Source organism: Phaethon aethereus (assembly GCF_964289735.1).
Source record: "Phaethon aethereus genome assembly, chromosome: 4".
Lineage (NCBI taxonomy): Eukaryota > Metazoa > Chordata > Aves > Phaethontiformes > Phaethontidae > Phaethon > Phaethon aethereus.
Genome location: NC_138578.1, coordinates 65,016,633 through 65,034,164, shown reverse-complemented (window position 1 = coordinate 65,034,164; position 17,532 = coordinate 65,016,633). Strand labels below are relative to the sequence as shown.

The 17,532-nt window shown below is 37.4% G+C and overlaps 1 protein-coding gene across 1 annotated transcript in view; it reads right to left on the bottom strand.

Annotated features, from left to right (window-relative positions):
* Positions 1-17,532, bottom strand: part of DHX15 (DEAH-box helicase 15) — a gene marked incomplete at both ends in the record, with an annotated part of 46,213 nt that overhangs the window by 18,840 nt on the left and 9,841 nt on the right. Inside the window, 4 exons of the mRNA XM_081998713.1 lie at positions 2,808-2,975; positions 15,208-15,426; positions 15,833-15,992; positions 17,117-17,310. Coding sequence (XP_081854839.1) covers positions 2,808-2,975; positions 15,208-15,426; positions 15,833-15,992; positions 17,117-17,310 — 741 coding nt within the window. The remainder of the gene's footprint in view (positions 1-2,807; positions 2,976-15,207; positions 15,427-15,832; positions 15,993-17,116; positions 17,311-17,532) is intronic.

Below are 17,532 nucleotides of genomic sequence, written 5' to 3'. Positions count from 1 at the left end.
TCAAGAGATAAAAGCCACAAACATCAATGCAATTAAGTGTTGACACAAAAGCACAGTATGCTTTCATTAAAAAATTGCAAGTCATTAAATATGCAAATTAAACTAGCACTCCCGCATTAAAAGGCTAATCAATCTACATTCAGCTTGCTGTTAATTTATCTAAAAAGTCTCAGCTTTCTCCGAGATCTACTAACACATGAAACATCCATACCCAGAATCTTCAAAACACTAACTACAGAGCAGTGTCAAAAGGTTTTTGGTCCAGCTTTTAATCACCAATTTCTATTAGGACATTTCAATACCAACAACTGCTTAGTCCACAAAGGTCCAGCAACTTAACTGTACGTGAAGCATACAGAACTTTCCTAAGGTAGAAGGCAAAAAAAGTTATTTACGTAGTGGATTCTTCTGTATGTATAGATCTAATTTACTAATGCTGCATTGTTTAAAAAAACATAATTAATGGATAAAAAAAACACAAGAAATTTCAGAAAAAGCTTGAGGAAATTACCCCACATCTTTCAAGCCTAAATCAAAGTGGTAAGTCCCTTGGAAATCAGATTAAATTAGTGCTAAACTATGTAAAACAGTAAATTGTACCTAATGAGCTTTAACTGCAGTTTTGCAATTACTGAAATGGTTACATTGAAAATGCTTTTAAATATCAGGTTAACAGTTTGATACACCAAAACATTTTAGAGGTTAATTTAAACAAGTTATTCTGAATATTAAAACCTACATATTATCTATCTATAAAGATATCTGTATACTGCATATGTATTAACCAGTAATGCTCAAGACTCCTGAAACAAAAGAATATAACACAATTTGCCTTCCAAACTGTGAGTAAAGGATAAGGCAGGAAAGGGGAGTAGAAATGCTCTTTGTTAAGCCATCTCCATCTTCCATCACATTATAAATTAAACAGTATATTAACTGTAACTAGTAAAAGCACTTTTTTAGCTTTAGTCTTATGCTTTTATGCAGTAATAGCTGATCTTGCCCAGGACATCTAAGATGACAAAAAAGCGCAAAGTTATCATGCTCTGTCAGTACTAGCTGTTACCATCACTACTACTGCAAGGTGCCACACTACTTCTAGCATCTTACTTTTCTTTCACAAAAGTTAAAGCTCAGAAGATACTTATTCAGATACTGCAAGCACTTCACTTAGTTTTTATGACCATTAGAGCCTTTGAGATTATTCAGACCTCCTGCTAGCTCGCTCTCCTCAGCAGTTCTAAAAAACTAGGTTCAGCTCCCACAGGAGATTGTGTGAAAGCAGACATTTTGTAAGACAGTGGAGGCACAGCAACCCATGGTCCTACTTAACATATCTTGATCACTAAGACTAACTGAAATGAAAACAGCATCTGAACAAATTTACAATACACACAGGCATACTTTCACTCATTGCTAGACTTGCTATGGAAATAAAACCCAAACATTTGGGTTCTGATTGGCCAGAACATTTCAGCCAAAGCAAAGAGGAAAAGTGGTTGTCCTTTTTTTTTGTTAAAAAAAAAAAAAGGTTTTATAGGTTTGAATCTGCTGCTAACATATTTTGTGGCTGCTTTTGCCTACAGTTGATATAAGAAAAATTGCCATGCTGGAAAGCTAAGTAACACAGTTGCTACACTCTGAGCGTCTTCCTTTTAGATACGAGTTCTGGCTTTGTCAGTTCAACATAATGAAAGCTACACACTGTATCTGTTATCTTCTTATCAAGAAAACTAGAAACTGCCTATTTTGAAGTGCACAGTTTTAAACATGAATGAAAGTTTAATGAAATACACAGCTATCACTTGTTCATCACTGAAAAGCAATTTCATTCATTTAAGTCATTTGCTAATGCAATCTTGTTGTAGCATGTTTCATGATTTCAGATTGAATGCTTTCTGCAATCAACTTCAATAGGAAAAAGAGGATCATTTCACTAAATTTATTAAGTGGTTTGTTCTTCCAGAAGACTAGAAAGTTGCCACTAGTATTCTACATGCACTGTACTGCACAAAAAAGCAAATAATCCAGGAACAAACCCTGCCTAGAGCAGACAGTATGATTCAGCTTTGATCTTCAAAATCTTAACTTCATGGTTGCTACAGTTTCATATAGCATTAGTTTAACTTGAGGAAGCTCTATTAAGACTCCTTCCAAATGTTCAGTTTTAGAGAAATAACCACAGTTTCTAGTGTGGTTTAGTTGAGCACTCAGGAATTGAACTATTAATTTTATGGAGAACATTCGCTAGTGGCATTTCAAGTTTCAGTTTCTCAATCCATTTTGCCCAATGAAAGTATCTCAATTCCTTGCTTACTACTACAGAAAACACAAACCTCTAACTTCAACATACTTAACTTGCACCTTCTCATAAACATTGAGAAACAAGCAAAACCTGCCTGATAACATCCCTTGAAGAGATAGCACATTTTGTTTCCAAAAAGAGCATGTCAAAAAATCCCACCCCTCCATTTAAATCATATGGTTGACAAATTCAGTATTTAATCTGGCCTTCTATGTTTCTCATAAGACACTTACATGAACGCCACTCCCATCAATCAAACCAAACTATTAAAACATTCCGGCCTTATAGATGGAAGACAGAATTTTGAACTGCACTGAGAAACAAACTCTGTTATCTAAAAATTTTAATGTCATAAATCATTGGATTACTAAGGCTTCATCAAAAAAAACTTCTACTTGCTGCTGTACAAATAACACTTGAAACAGCTGAAGCTCATATTTAACTGCCCACACAACTGAGTAGCTAGTTACTGAACATCATACTAGAACAGCATACTATTTACCTTTCTTCCTATTGCTCCGTTTTGTTTTTTTGGTGGGGGAGGTTCAAAAATCCTTTGCTGTTGCTGCGGAGGAAGGGTGGAATACAATGGAATGATTTTGATGTCACCAACTTCAGGGCCTAAATCATCAATTTCACGTTTTATCCTCTTGCAGGCTTCATCAATCTCCTGCAAAATAAAAACACTGGTTAAAAGAGAACTCCAAGAAAAAGGCAGTGCATTTTATTTTAGAGTGCCTTATGACAATTATATTAAGTCTAGACCCTGAAGAACAGTTACAATAACTAACTTCTACTTTAAAAAAATAAAAATATTTTTTTTAAAAAATTAAGGTGCTTGCTGAATTTGCAACCCAATTTCAACAATACTTCAGGATGCTTCAGCTTCTATACTCTAATGAACAGCCTAATTTGCATTCAACATCCTTTTTCTTTTAGTCATGTTTCCTAATTAATTCTCTACAAATTGTACTAAAATTGAAATCTCTCACCCTGGAATATTAAACTGCACTCATGACCTTTTCAATTTTCACAATCTAAAAGAAATTGATGTGCAAGATATTTAAAATAAGCCAATTAAGCTTTTATGTCACATATCACTAATGCAATTATATGGAAGATTTGCTTCATTGTACCTAATAAGAACAAACACCTTTATAGTATTAACATGGATGCTCAAAACCAAACCTCTCAATCCAGTGTTTCAGATTTTACTTTAAAATTAACTGAAATTCCATTTAAGCTTAAGTCATCAAATACTCTGCAGATGAGAAAGACTTTTCATGCCTTTTTTACGTTAGTATTTTCTACAGTATCTGCTAGCCTATTTTTTGACTAGCTTACCATACAAAAAAAGTTCACCACAGACTAATCATTTATAATTCCATTCCATTTTAAAACAACCACATTTAAGTCAGCCAGGTGACCTATAGTACACAGAAATTTAGGTCACCAAATAACACAATTCATTAACTTCCAACTTAAAAATTAAAACAGAGCCTCCACTGGTATAACTAAGAGGTACGCTTACCAACTACTGATATTCCAGCTGAACCACTGATGGGAGAATGAAGTCATCACGACACGAAGCAAGAGTAGGCAAACAAAAAATGGCTACAACATATTCTGAGAGAAGAGGCCAGACCTCCCTTATCACAAATAATTCACCAGCCTGAAGCTGAAGTGATACTGAAGATCCTCAAGCAAATATATAGAACAGGTTAATCTACTGGCTTTGTAAAATTACTGCTTTAAACTGTGATAGAAAAGCAAAAGCATCCTCCTTTTTAGAAACCATAAATTCAGACAGAGCCTGGAACAAGTCTGAGTCTTTTTCCATTTGTTCTTAAAGAGACTTTTAAGTTTTCAGCACAACTGTATTGAGTATGTTTTAAAGAAGCACAGACAATACAATACTCACATTCTGTATTGATCAGCATATATAATGTAAGCATGGCAAAATTAAGGCTCTTCCTGTTTGATGTCAGAGCCCTTTAATAGCAAGCCTAATGCTTTCTGGCATTATCTTGCCTATCTGAATGAACAGCAGATATTTACAAAAAACCTTTTAAATAAAGGTGCACTTTGCCAACAAATCCAATACACCCTTCATAAAATGTAAGATGCATACAAGAAACTGAGCTGGAATGCCCCCTACTGGTTTATTAACAAAGAATTAATTTCTTTACACAGATGTCAGTATCTGGTGTTCTGCTGATAAAGCCCTTTAACAGTAAAAGGAAAAACCTAACTTAATCGACAGATCATACACAGTAGCTCAGTAAATTAATACTTTAATAATGGTGCTTATGTAAAGAGACAGCATGTTAAAAGTAAATAGTTGACTAACTAGGCAGCGACACTCCCTCTCAAATTTGCACCCATGCAAAGTCTTGACAAGCTGATACTTGGGCCTGCTAAATGTTTCATAAAAAAATCAGATTGTATCTTTAAAAAACACACACCCAATCAAAAACCACAAGCCAAATGCTAAAACAAAAACACAGCACAGACCTTAGCTCCTGATCTGAAGGTCACTACATTGTTCTATGGAATTTGAGCAGATTACACTGTGTAATTGGGAAAGCTCCGATGCTAGACAGGATGCTTAATCTTCAACACTAATGACTAGAGACTCCAGGACAGTTTTATACTTAAGAGAGTGTAAATACAAGCAAGCAGTGATAAATCAAAGCACTAAACTCTTCAGCCCACATATGTTCCCAGCCACCCATCACCTTTCAGAAGAGCTAAAAGTGTTGTTTCTCCCTAGAGTTTCCCCAACTGTAGTTTCAACCTATCCCTAATAAGAACTCATTAAAATACTTCAACATAAAGGTAACTGCACATACAACCATTACTCTCTGCAGATTTACCAGAGACCTCTCATCATAAACTGCTGCAAGAAGGATGCAAGTCACCAAGAGCCACTGCCACTCATCTAAAGACAGTAAAAGAGAATTCTTTAGTACTGAACTGTTTTAATTTTAAAAAAAGAGGGGAGGGGAGAAGAGAGAAAAAAGGGTTGTTTCCTTTTATTTACCACACTGGCAGAAAACTATCTGTATCTTCAGCTGTATCCATAACCACCCTCCAACTCCAGCAGATGACTAAAACCGATATCCCAAAGTACACAATCTAGAAGATCTGTGTGTAATAAGAATACTTTGAAAGTATTAAGGATTCATTTAAGCATTAAAGATTCATTTGTATCACACAGAAACATTTAAGCCTGGAGACAGAAGAGATACAGTTGAAGGCACAATCCTAACTTTAATCCTCTGAAGATTCAGCAAGTCTAATTCAATAGTCCTGACAATCACATGTGAAAAGTTTTTTTTTAAAAAACAACCACACATTTAAATATTTTGACACCATCTACTTCAAATCCATTAAAAAACCTCTGGAAAGGGGATTATTCCATCAACTCAAATGGAAGAGGAGGTTTTTCTTTCTTGGAGGGCAGAGAGGAGGGTAGAGTGCTGGTTGTCTTGCATTTAAATTATGCCTGAAAAACTCTTCAGAGCCCTATCACACTGACTACCTGAGATAGCAGATACCAGGGTACTAGAAGTAGGAACAGACACAGCATCAGAGGAGCCACGGTTAGACTCGCAACTGCCCAGTGCATCAGCACAAAGACCCACTTCAGAATTAATCAAAGAACAGAGTAGGCCTAACATGCAAAAAGTGTGAGGCTTAGGCAATGCTGAAGTTACTAGATCCTTGATCCTAGTTCCTCACAGAACTGAAGACTTCTTAGGAATATTATTTGAGAAACAGTTCTCAGTAAAATTGTAGTCAATGAAATTGCCCATCAGTGCACTCATTCTAAAAAGAGCTGACTATCAAAAGGTAAATAGCAAACAGACCACAAAAAGGGGAAAGGTTACATGCTAGCTAAAAAGCTCATTTATCTCAAGCTGCAAGTGGCACATACACTCAACATACCTACACTTCACAACATTTAGTCATCATATTTGTCCTGAAGTCTTATGTAAAACTTCTTCCTTGATCCAACCAAAATGAATTAACAATATATATACACACAATATCTATAGTTCAGCTGCAACACTATGGAAACTATCATCAAGAAGCAGTTAAAAACTCCGTAGTAATACACTTTGAATATTAATATGGAGTTCTCACTCTTCTACATGCCCAACACCATAAGTGATTCTCCTTAGAAAAGCTCCAAAGACAGACAAGAAACAGCAAAGATAAAATACTACTTTTTATGGATATACTAGTGATCAAGGAGATAATGGGGTGGTCTGTATTTTTCAAGCAGGAAAAACAAAGTCAGTTAAACATCAAGTGAGAGATTCAACAATTTATATATACAGCTAAATAAAGGTAGTCTATAGAAAGGAAAAAAATGCTGCAACCAGGAAAGTAATTTAAACAAGGTTGTTATTATTATTATTAAATAAAATTTAAACTAATTTAAATGGTATTCCTTCCAAGAAATTGGTGTGATTAAGGCTGGTTCTACACACAATCCTGAGCAGGGCTGCTTGCTTTTCAAACAACTGGTAGACAACAGGCCATATTTAGAATACCTGTCAAATTAGGTGGATTTCAGGAGCATAAGTATCAGCAATTCTGAGACACCAGAAGGCTTCAGGATTTCAACAGGAATTTCCACTGTGCCACAAATTTCAGCAAAATCTAAGTCTGCATGGGAACCAATGCTTAATAGTGTCTTGTTTAGAAAACAAAGCAAGAACAGGGTACACACTTTCCCTCCGATTTATTAGAAACAGTAGTGCAGCCATTTATATTCTCACATAACAGTAAGCAGGTTACTTATGCCTCCTGAATCAAACAGGATTTTTACTCCATCTTTATGCACTTTTCCAAAGAAAAGGCAGGCTGATGACTAGCAGCTAGAAAAAACCCTTGGATGCAGTATTTTTTATTGCTCTCACTGAAACTGTATTTCTGTGCAGCTAGAAATGCAAAGATCCACCAGACCAGGGAAAACTGAGTTTGAAACCCATTGACAAAAGGAGTCTTGAATTCTCAGAATGCTAGGATTGCTGCTTATATTTGATTTTAGCATCCTCTGGATGGGGACAGCAACACCTACTATTCATATCAAGCTCTCAAGAAATTAAAAGGACAGTTCTTGCTTTATTTTTCCCTTCTCATGGCAGATCAATACATCTACAAGTGAAATAACTGGTTATATTAAATGATTCAGGCTGACACACAGCAGAACATCTGCTCCACCTCCAGCAAAAATACAGTGAGAAAGCTTCATCTAAGCATGTATAACTACACATGCAAGTATTCAAAAGCCAAAACAACAGTCCTGTCATGCACACTCACCCATGAACAGCATTAAGTACTATAGTAGCAGTACACAAAATATGCCACATTTTGAAAAATGTTAGACATCTTACAGTGTCAACAACAAAAACTGAAGAGCTGTAGGTGCTCTTCAGGCATAAAGAAAGATGCTGTATTTAATGCTTTAGGTTGTGGTCAGAATTAAGTACTCCAAAGCACCTTTAACCATTCAGTGAGATAAACATATTCGGTGTCACCTAGAGATATTTCATAGCTAAAAGTTGCTGGACTGTAACCATGGTAACAGACCTGGCTACATTTGCTCTTTGTACACCAAGTATTGAATGCTGCTGTCTGGTCAACAGCCTTACTCCTTTGCAACAGTTAAACTAACCACAGAAAGCACTCACTGCAGGTTAGCTTCTTCAATGCTCAAGACTGTCTTGTCAGAGTCTGCCCCTTTGTCTTCCATCTCTCTCTCATACTGTCCCATACGACTTGCATCCCTCATCCCAGAACATGCAGAAGAACTACTTCAGCTAGAACAAGGCACAGAAGGTAGATCTGAATTCCTACCCCTCTGATTTGTAAAACTAAATTATTTTTTCTTCTATCACCATACCAGTGCTCAAGTTTCATTTTTATTCCTCATCACAGAAAGTAAATCTAACAGAGTCCACATTTTTCAAAGGACAGCATGGGAAGGTGACAAAAGGAAGGTCTCCTGAAGAAGCCCATTTCTTTAACCTGACCAAAATGATCTAGCAAGATATGATGAAAAACTGTCAGAATTTGAAACCAAGAGGGACAGAACTGATAGTTACCCTATGGCTTAACTTCAAGAGTACCACTTACAGGACTAGTGCTTCAATACCACCCAATCCCACTCCCTGTGCCCCCCCCTTCTCTTAAATTTGCATTAGTAAATACCAGCAAGACTGAAAATGTGAATAGGACTTAGTATTACTAAGTAATATTTAGTAATACTCATTTTTAGAGCTATTAGAAATAACTCTTTATAAATATAGTTATTTACTAGTTATTATAAAATAACTATTAAAGTTATAGAGATATTAGAAGTATCTCACTTTTGAAAGCCTTATCACAGAAAATAGTCTAGGTATGACTTTTGAAGATGGTCCGTGCCAGTTTAATTTAGAAACATGTTGGCTCCTCAGGCTCTGCGTCAGAACACAGAGCTAAGGAAGAGACTCAGAAATAAATAAACCACAAACCATTACCTTCTCAGCTGCTTCCAACACATCTCCACTGCTGAAGTTTATCATCTCACTACTCCCATACTTAATATTCCCTAGCTCTGCATTAAAAACTAAGGATGTGATCACTAGCAGCGCATCTAAAAGGAGCGTTATAAAATTAACCACAGAAGAGACCAATTTTGCTTCTTATCATGCACAGCACAATTTTTTTTTCTTTATCTGCTGTTGAAAATAAAGTCTTTACCACACTATTCAGACTGAATGCTCAGTAGAAATTCACTTTCATTTCTTTCCCTGATGGGACTTTTGCAGTAAAAAGTGAGGTACTTATACTGAAAGGTTACTATTAGCAAGAATAAATACAGGGAAGAATTATAGGAGCAGCTGCATACACTGATTTAGTGCACCACATCTTTAAGATGCAAGTTTGTGCTGAACAAATACTGTCAAGATTTTTACATAAAGAAGTTCCACTGAATGGTAGTCAAAAAACCCAAACATAAAAGAAACCCAGGAAGACTGGCAGCAATAAAGTTACTGAGTTAAATTGCTCCCGCTAAGCTAATCCAGTAACATGAATTCCCTCTCCTTTTGTGTGCAGAACTCATCTGTGCTGCCATGGATGAGGCTGGAAGCTACACTGATATTCAACAGCAGCTACCAGATGACTAACCGCAAGTTACCCTGAGCCACCAAAGTACTTCAAGTGCTGGCATTCATTGTGGCTCCCAGGCCAAACTGGTATATGTAAACATCCATTTAACTTGCTGGTCAGGCTCCACTCAATCTTAAAATCTAAACTGTATCCCATTATTTCCAGAAAAACTGTTCTGTTTCTACAGAAAGATATTGACTAGTGATGTCATTTTAACCACATTTAATAGAAGAATTCTAGCACTTGGCATGCAAAACAGAATTCAATGGTTTTGTAAACATGGTCCTTGGGAACATTATTTCAGAAACCCTTTCTTCAGTTGACCCTGTATTTGGAGCACTTAAAAGAATCTCACAAGGTGAGCAAAACTTCAGAACTGCTCCAGTTAGAATGTACATTGAACTCTTTTAAACAGGAGATGACAGTCTTATCTACAGCAGATCATCTGCTACACTGTACACAGATTTAGCTTCACCTTAGATAAATGAGTTAAGTAGACTGACTGTTAAGCCCTGAAGGAAACCAATGCAAAAAAAAAAAGGCAGAAGGCAATTTTAACTTGTGCAAAATGAGTATGCCGGGGGAAAACACTAAATGCATAAATAAAAAGGACTTCCCAAAATAGAAGTACTTGGTAGACAACTTAATCTTCCCCCTTCTCATTTGGGTTCCTATCACAGACAGGGCACTGCCAGCCACATCTGGCTTTGATGAGATGAACCTTCTCGCAATTTTGTCTTTGTCCTTAAAGCTGCATGGAACTTCACTAATTTCCCTTTCTTCCTCCAGGAGTGAAAGCAAACTGCTAGAAGCTAAAATGAGGAAACAGAAGTAAAAAGAACTGGCCCCAAGACCTGCACCATTTCAGCAGACTTTCTCTGAATTTGTATTCAGAGCAACAAAGCTTTGTAAAATGATGTACTTAGACAAAAAGAAAAAGTCATAAATGGAACCAGTCAACACTTGTCCGTAACAGAGAACTGCTCTGTCAACAAGTCAAAACTGAACTTGTCTCAGCATGGGTCCTATATTCAGGATCTTTTTGACTTCATCTGTTTGAAATATTTAATATTGGCATTATCTCAAATCGATGAAGAGCAAAAAGCAACTTCCTCCCTTTAGCACTTGAACACCATTAATATTATTACCCTTCTTTCAGTTTATGCTCCCCAACTCCTCAATACTTTCTATGTGAGGCTAAACAAGACACAACCTGTGTTCACTGCAGCCCAGTACACTTACTGCCTTAACCTCACCCAATCACTACCAATGACACCAAAAAAGTTGTCAACTTTTTCTTCAGTTTCCTTGTCTCTGCTACTTTCTTTCACAGTTCCAGTGCCTAACCAGCCTCCCTATAATGAAAAAAGTGTAGCTTTAAAATAAATCCTCATTTACAAAACATTCTACCAAAACCTCAAAAAAAATTTTGCAATTCTTTTCTACACCAACATCAGTTTTACCAACATCACATTTTAAACCCTTCTAAACACTAACACCAGCACTTCACTGCAGTATTTTTCACTATATTTATCTACAATCTAGAACAACAATTTGTACTTCAAACCTCCAGATGCAGCCTGGATTCTTCCTCCTAAACACGTAACAATGCATTTGGCTTTGTGGAGAAAATGGTACTAGGGTGGCAGAGAACACCCTTTGCATTCTTAAGTGCCTAGGCTACTAAGATCTGTAGACAGATCTAAACAGTTTCTGTGTCATTATTTCTGCTTCCCCCACCCCCAAGTTTCATCTGTAAGGATTTTACACCTAGTCTCAGATTACAGATCTTGATGGAGTGTGAAATCTAATACTGTTTTAGCGAAACTCCAGTAGACAATAAACCAGGTACCTGAGATCTGTAGGTGAGCCAGTCTTGAGACGTTTAAAGTCAAGTTTAACAGATGTGTATCTACACAACTAGACTACCAAATCTGTAATCTCAATGACTGAGAACAAGTTTGACAAAAGCTATTGTCTAAGAAAGACATGTTAACGGAAATGTAATTATACTATTTCCTTGTGAATAGAATTCCCTGTCAGAGTCTCCAATTTTGCCTGTGACTGAAAACAGACAACATGGCTTACAGTTATACAGGTTATCTCAGGTTATCTACCTTTTTGGAACACTGGCACACAACATGAACAGTACTTCCATCCTCTGGAATCTCACTGATATACCAGGGTGGTTTTTTGGTTGTTTTTAAAAATCTACAGATGACCTCTCCTCTTTACAGGGACTGTGGGATACAAGTCCTGTTTCAAAATGCTTATTCCTAATAAATGCTTTTTTTAAAATGCCCTCTTTGTTATTAATGGACCGAAAAGCAGTTCATACAACATAATCATATACTTTTGCTCCTTTTGGGATTCAGGAAGGAAGTTTATACTGAACATTTATTTCTGCACCATTAGCAGCAATTTTATCTTCATCCAGTTTATACAATTAAGATTCCTTTGGTTTCCAAATGTATTTAAACATCTTACTATTTTGGGCCTGACAACACAGAATCCTCCCTAGTATCTCCAAGTTCCATCATCAACTTCGTGTCTTAACTAATCTGTACTAATTAACTGCTATCCACCTTATTGCCAATATAAAAATCACTTCCAATTGAACTTGGAAGTAAAGGTAGTAGCTAGTAAGGACCCTCATTCTGCCTTAGACCACTGCAATTACTCCTCATCCAAAGTCTCTTAAACTCAAAACAGTTCACACTTGCATGGTTTCACCCAAAACATCTTCCATTTATGTAACTTCATTTGGCTTTGTGAATGCATCTTTCTGACAAGAAAATCATGTCATCCTGCAACCTGTTCATATTGTTTTCCAGAATCCAAAAGAACTACAAAGCATTCATGCCCTGAGCCAGGGGGGAAAAAAAAAAAAAAAAAAAAAATCACAAAATCATTAAGGTTGGAAAAGACCTTTAAGATCCTCAACAACAACCATCAACCCAACACCACCATGTCCCCTAAACCATGTCCTGAAGTGCCACATCCACACATTTTTTGAACACTTCCAGAGATGGTGACTCCACCACCTCCCTGGGCAGCCTGTTCCAATGCCTGACCACTCTCTCAGTGAAGAAATGTTTCCTAATATCTAGTCTAAACCTCCCCTGGCACAAATTAAGGCCATTTCCTCTCGTCCTATTGCTAGTTACTTTGGAGAAGAGACCAACACCCACCTCACCACAACCCCCTTTACAGGTAGTTGTAGAGGGTGATAAGGTCTCCCCTCAGCCTCCTCTTCTCCAGACTGAACAACCCAGTTCCCTCAGCTGCTCCTCATAAGACTTGTGCTCCAGACCCCTCACCAGCTTCACTGCCCTTCTCTGGACACGCTCCAGCACCTCAGCGTCCTTCTTGTAGTGAGGGGCCCAAAACTGAACACAGGATTCAAGCTGCGGCCTCACCAGTGGTGAGTACAGGGGCACAATCACTTCCCTACTCCTGCTGGCCACACTATTGCTGATACAGGCCAGGATGTTGTTGGCCTCCTTGGCCACCTGGGCACACTGCCGGCTCATATTCAGCCGGCTGTCAACCAGCACCCCCAGGTCTTTTTCTGCCAGGCAGGTTTCCAGCCACTCTCCCCCAAGCCTGTAGCATTGCATGGGGTTGTGTGGCTGGAAAACCACCATCAATACCAAATCAATGGCAAGACCTACACTGCTAAGACCTACTACTATGCTACTACTGAACCCAAAACACAGTGATAGTGGTATCTAGAGCACACTTCCCAGTTCTTGAGATTACAGTAGGTCCTACCACTTTAAATTCAACAGTAATACACATGTAGAGTATATTATGAGGCTCAAAGATGGGCCTTATCAGAGGCCACAAAACATCATGAATCAAAATGGATATAACACTTCAAAGCTTCTCTACAGAAGCTAAGCCAGACTTCATGCTGACTAGCTAAATTCACACTAGCTCCAGGCAGAGCCACTTCAGTTCCCCTGAACAGCATCATCCATGGATACACGGACTAGAGAATTCTAGTCAAAACAGAGGATTGTGTCTTACCAATGCAAGTTTTAAGTGATGCAGTAAGGCAATACAGGGTACTCTTAGATACATTTATATTTAATTCTATCTGTAAATATGAACATGTGTTATGTGCATGATTTTATTAAATGTGTTTATATAAATATATTATGTCCTGTAAATTAACCCAGTGGAAATCAAAGAACTTGTTCACACAACGAAAGAGTATCTCTGTAGCACTTCTGGTTCTAGAAGGTCTAGAAGACCAGCTGGGTCTACAGCCATTTGCCAAACATGATTGGTGCCAAGTTGTACACATTGGAAGGCAGTTCCCCCCTGCCCCATAATTGTTTTAACATATTATTTAGAGCAATACATAGCAACTGATGTAGCAAGGACATAATTTATAATTGATAATTAGAAGGGTAGGTATTTGTTCTTCATGAAAGGTTAAAGACCAGCCTGATTTAGCATCCTGGTAAGAAAACAAGATCTGCTGAAACAGCTGGACAGCTGAGTTCCTTTCTGTGGCCACTGGTTTATTCACACACTTGCAACAGTTGTTTCACTAATTCTCACATTTACCTGCCAGACTAGTCTTAACTAGATAAACTAGAACTTCTAACTAAAACCAAACAGGCAGGTTTCAAAGACACAATTGTTAAAGTACTTTTTCCCTAACTCACAGCAATACTCCAAACAAAGAAGGACAACTGTAAAGGCTAGAGTATCTGCTTTTACAGTGACAGTCATTGTTTTAGTTTTCTAAGGGAGGAGATGACCAGCCAGAAGACATTTTAATCAAATGCCTTTATCTAAGAGGCAACACATCTTTATGAGTGGCAAATCTACCCAAAATGGTGGTGTATCCTTAGCATCACATGTTATTTGTACCATTTTTCCCTTCCTTTGCCATAGTTAAAATTGTGTATGCTTAAAGACACTGAATTGTTCCACATTCTTTGAAGGGTATTTCTTCAAGAGTAGAGGAAAGACTGCAAGGAGTCAGAAAAATTTTTTTGCTAGATGTGTTTCTCCCCCTGTTAAAAACAATTTCAGTGAAGTAAACTTTCACAATGCCTATGGGGTTTTTTTACCTCTCAGTCTAGTAATACAGACACACAAAAGAGCTTCAAAGCAACAGATTAGGACTAATAGAAACCCCAGTTTATTTCAAGCAAATGATTTAAGATTTCCAGAAAAATCCTCATTTCCTGATGTAGTTTAGCTTAAGTGCTTTTGTACAATCCTCTTTTGCAAGGCACCGAGTCCGTACTTGCAGTATTTTGTGGTACAGAAAGACTACAACCAAATACTCAAAGCTATTCATAAAAAACAAAACCCAAACATTTTTATTAAAACTACTACCAGTAGCTAAGTAGCAGAACCCAAGTGTTATTCTTCAGATAAGTTGTACAATATGCATACAGAAGTACAAAGAACTACAATTTCAGTAAAAACATGGATGCTACCAGGTACCCAGAACTTTGGGGTTCACATCAGTATAAACCTAGGGTTCATAGTCCAGATTTCCATGTTCAAGTACATGACTAAGATGAGAAGCATATGTATATTACGGATACAGACAATGACTAAGGACCTGGAGAGTATGGCAGGTACAAAACCCCAGGTTATTCAAATGAAACTAGAAAAGGAAACTAAACATTTCAGTTCACGCAAGCCACTTAAACCAGTTTTTGTATGCAACAATGGATGAAAAAAATAAAGGAAGAAAGTACCTCCTGTCCAGTAAGAAAGAGTAAGAGATCTCCTTCCTCCTCTTCACACATATGAATTTGGATTACTGTTCGAATGGCAGCTTCAAGGTAGTCCCTTTCTGGTTCTGGAGTATAGAATATCTCCACAGGATGGGTGCGACCCGGTATAGTTAGAAGAGGACAGTTATCAAAATAGATCTGAAACTTGCCAGCATCTAAAGTAGCACTCATAACTATAACCTGTAGGTTTGGAGGACAAAAAAAAAAAGTTACTCCAAGAGGTTAACATTAATTTGTGCAATGTTATGCACACACTATGTAATAGTAAGAAACTAAATGCAACTGTTGCATGCTTTTATCACTAGAATAGAGCATCCTTATTACAAAGGTCCAAAAAAAAAAAAATTTCCTAGTCAAATGCAGGAAAGTTAAGCTACAATTATGTTGTTTCTATTATTTTCCTCAATATAAGCTGCATTAAGAATTTCTTAAGAGTTATCTTTCCAATACAGATTATCGTTAAATCAAAAAACAGTTGATCTACTTGAGCTGATTATAAAAATCAGCTAATGGTAAGCACACAGATACCTTATTCGGTATGCCCGCAACTAGAAAGAAGATGCTATTGGGCTTCATCATTACTGACCTTCAAATCAGATCTTTGTCTTACAACTTCCTTCAAAACTCCCATCAAAATATCAGTAGCCAGTGTTCTCTCATGGGCCTCATCAAGAATTATAACACCATAGCGCTCCAGCAATGGATCATTCATTGCTTCACGAAGTAACATACCGTCAGTCATATACCTGAATACAAACAAAACCAAATTTCAACACAAAATTTGTGTAATAAGTCTGATACAGAATACTCTTCCGTATCATTCACTAGGTTGCTTGAACTAAGCTTTTGATCAACTTTTTAAAAATAGAAACATCAGTAAACGATTTCAAACAAGTTAACAAGCTCACTTTAAGTCTTCAGACAGAAATTACTGCACAGTGTAAGTAAAATCTGTGAGTAGGGGGGAAGGGGAAACAAGGTTTAGTAACATTTATAGCTAGTCTATTACTGGCAGACTTCCAGGTCTACAATCAGACAAGAAAAGAAAGGGAAAAAACCCTCTGAAACCCTAGAAATGCTATTTCTGCAATTGCTTCTCCTCTTTCCTTGTTTGCAAATCATCTATTCACTTTTTGCTTTTCCATCTCCGTTAAATTTATTTTTATTCATTAACTTTATTCCCAGCCTTCAACTACTTGTATGAGCAAAAGAGAAGACATCTTTTGATAAAAAGCACTATTCATTGAGCCACACACTATGTGGAATCCTTTTTATCTGAGCATTCTGAAAGTCATCTGCAAATGACATAGAAGTGGCCCTGGTTCCACCTACACAGCACAGGAATCTAGAACAGCTGGCAACTAAAACACTATGGATTATGTGTCCCAGAGTCAGATATAGGCCAGTTTTGAAACTCTGTAGTAGTTCTTCTTACTGAAGTAAGCTACTGAACTTCACTAGATTACCCTGAGCGGGAAGATACCACAGACAAAGGTCAGCTGAATATACATGAAGAGCAAATGAATGCTGAAGAGCTTTATTCTGAATAATACTTCAATCGTAAAAATACTTCTTCAGATCACCCTCTTCTTTATGGACCACTCAAAACTAATTGCCAAAGGGTGGAGTGCTTTCTTGAGGAGGAATGGCTCATTTTCAATTCTATTCAAGCCCCACATCCCAGGTTTCTCTCAGGTCATGCTATGGCTCCTGTCTCTCTTCTCCACTCACACATGTAAAGTGCCTGTCCATAGATTCACGCCCCTCATTACTCATTTCATAATTTTCCTCACAGCCTTCACTACCCTGCAATTCCCCCCACCTCCAAGTAGGCTGTGTTATACTTTTACCTGACAATTATTACACTTACTTCAGGATCGTTTTTGCACTACTGCAGTCTTCAAATCGAATAGAGTAACCAACTTCCTGGCCAAGCATGACATCCATCTCGTCAGCAACCCGCTGTGCCACACTCATTGCAGCTACTCTTCTAGGCTGCGTACATGCTACTCCCCTCTTTGGTCCAGGTAATGAGCGCATGTAGTCAACACACCACTGAGGGATCTGTCAAGAATAAAATTCAGTTTTAACACTTCAAATGACCAGATGTAATCTGTAGCCATTGTATCAACTAAAGTTAGTCGCAATTCCACTGAGATGCCAACTGCATGCACAAAAATATCGAACGCAAGAGAGCAGATAGACATTTGTTGGACCCGATGCCACTAAAGCACACTGACATTAAGCATGTACATAATTGTGTTGGAAGTTATCAAGGAAATAACA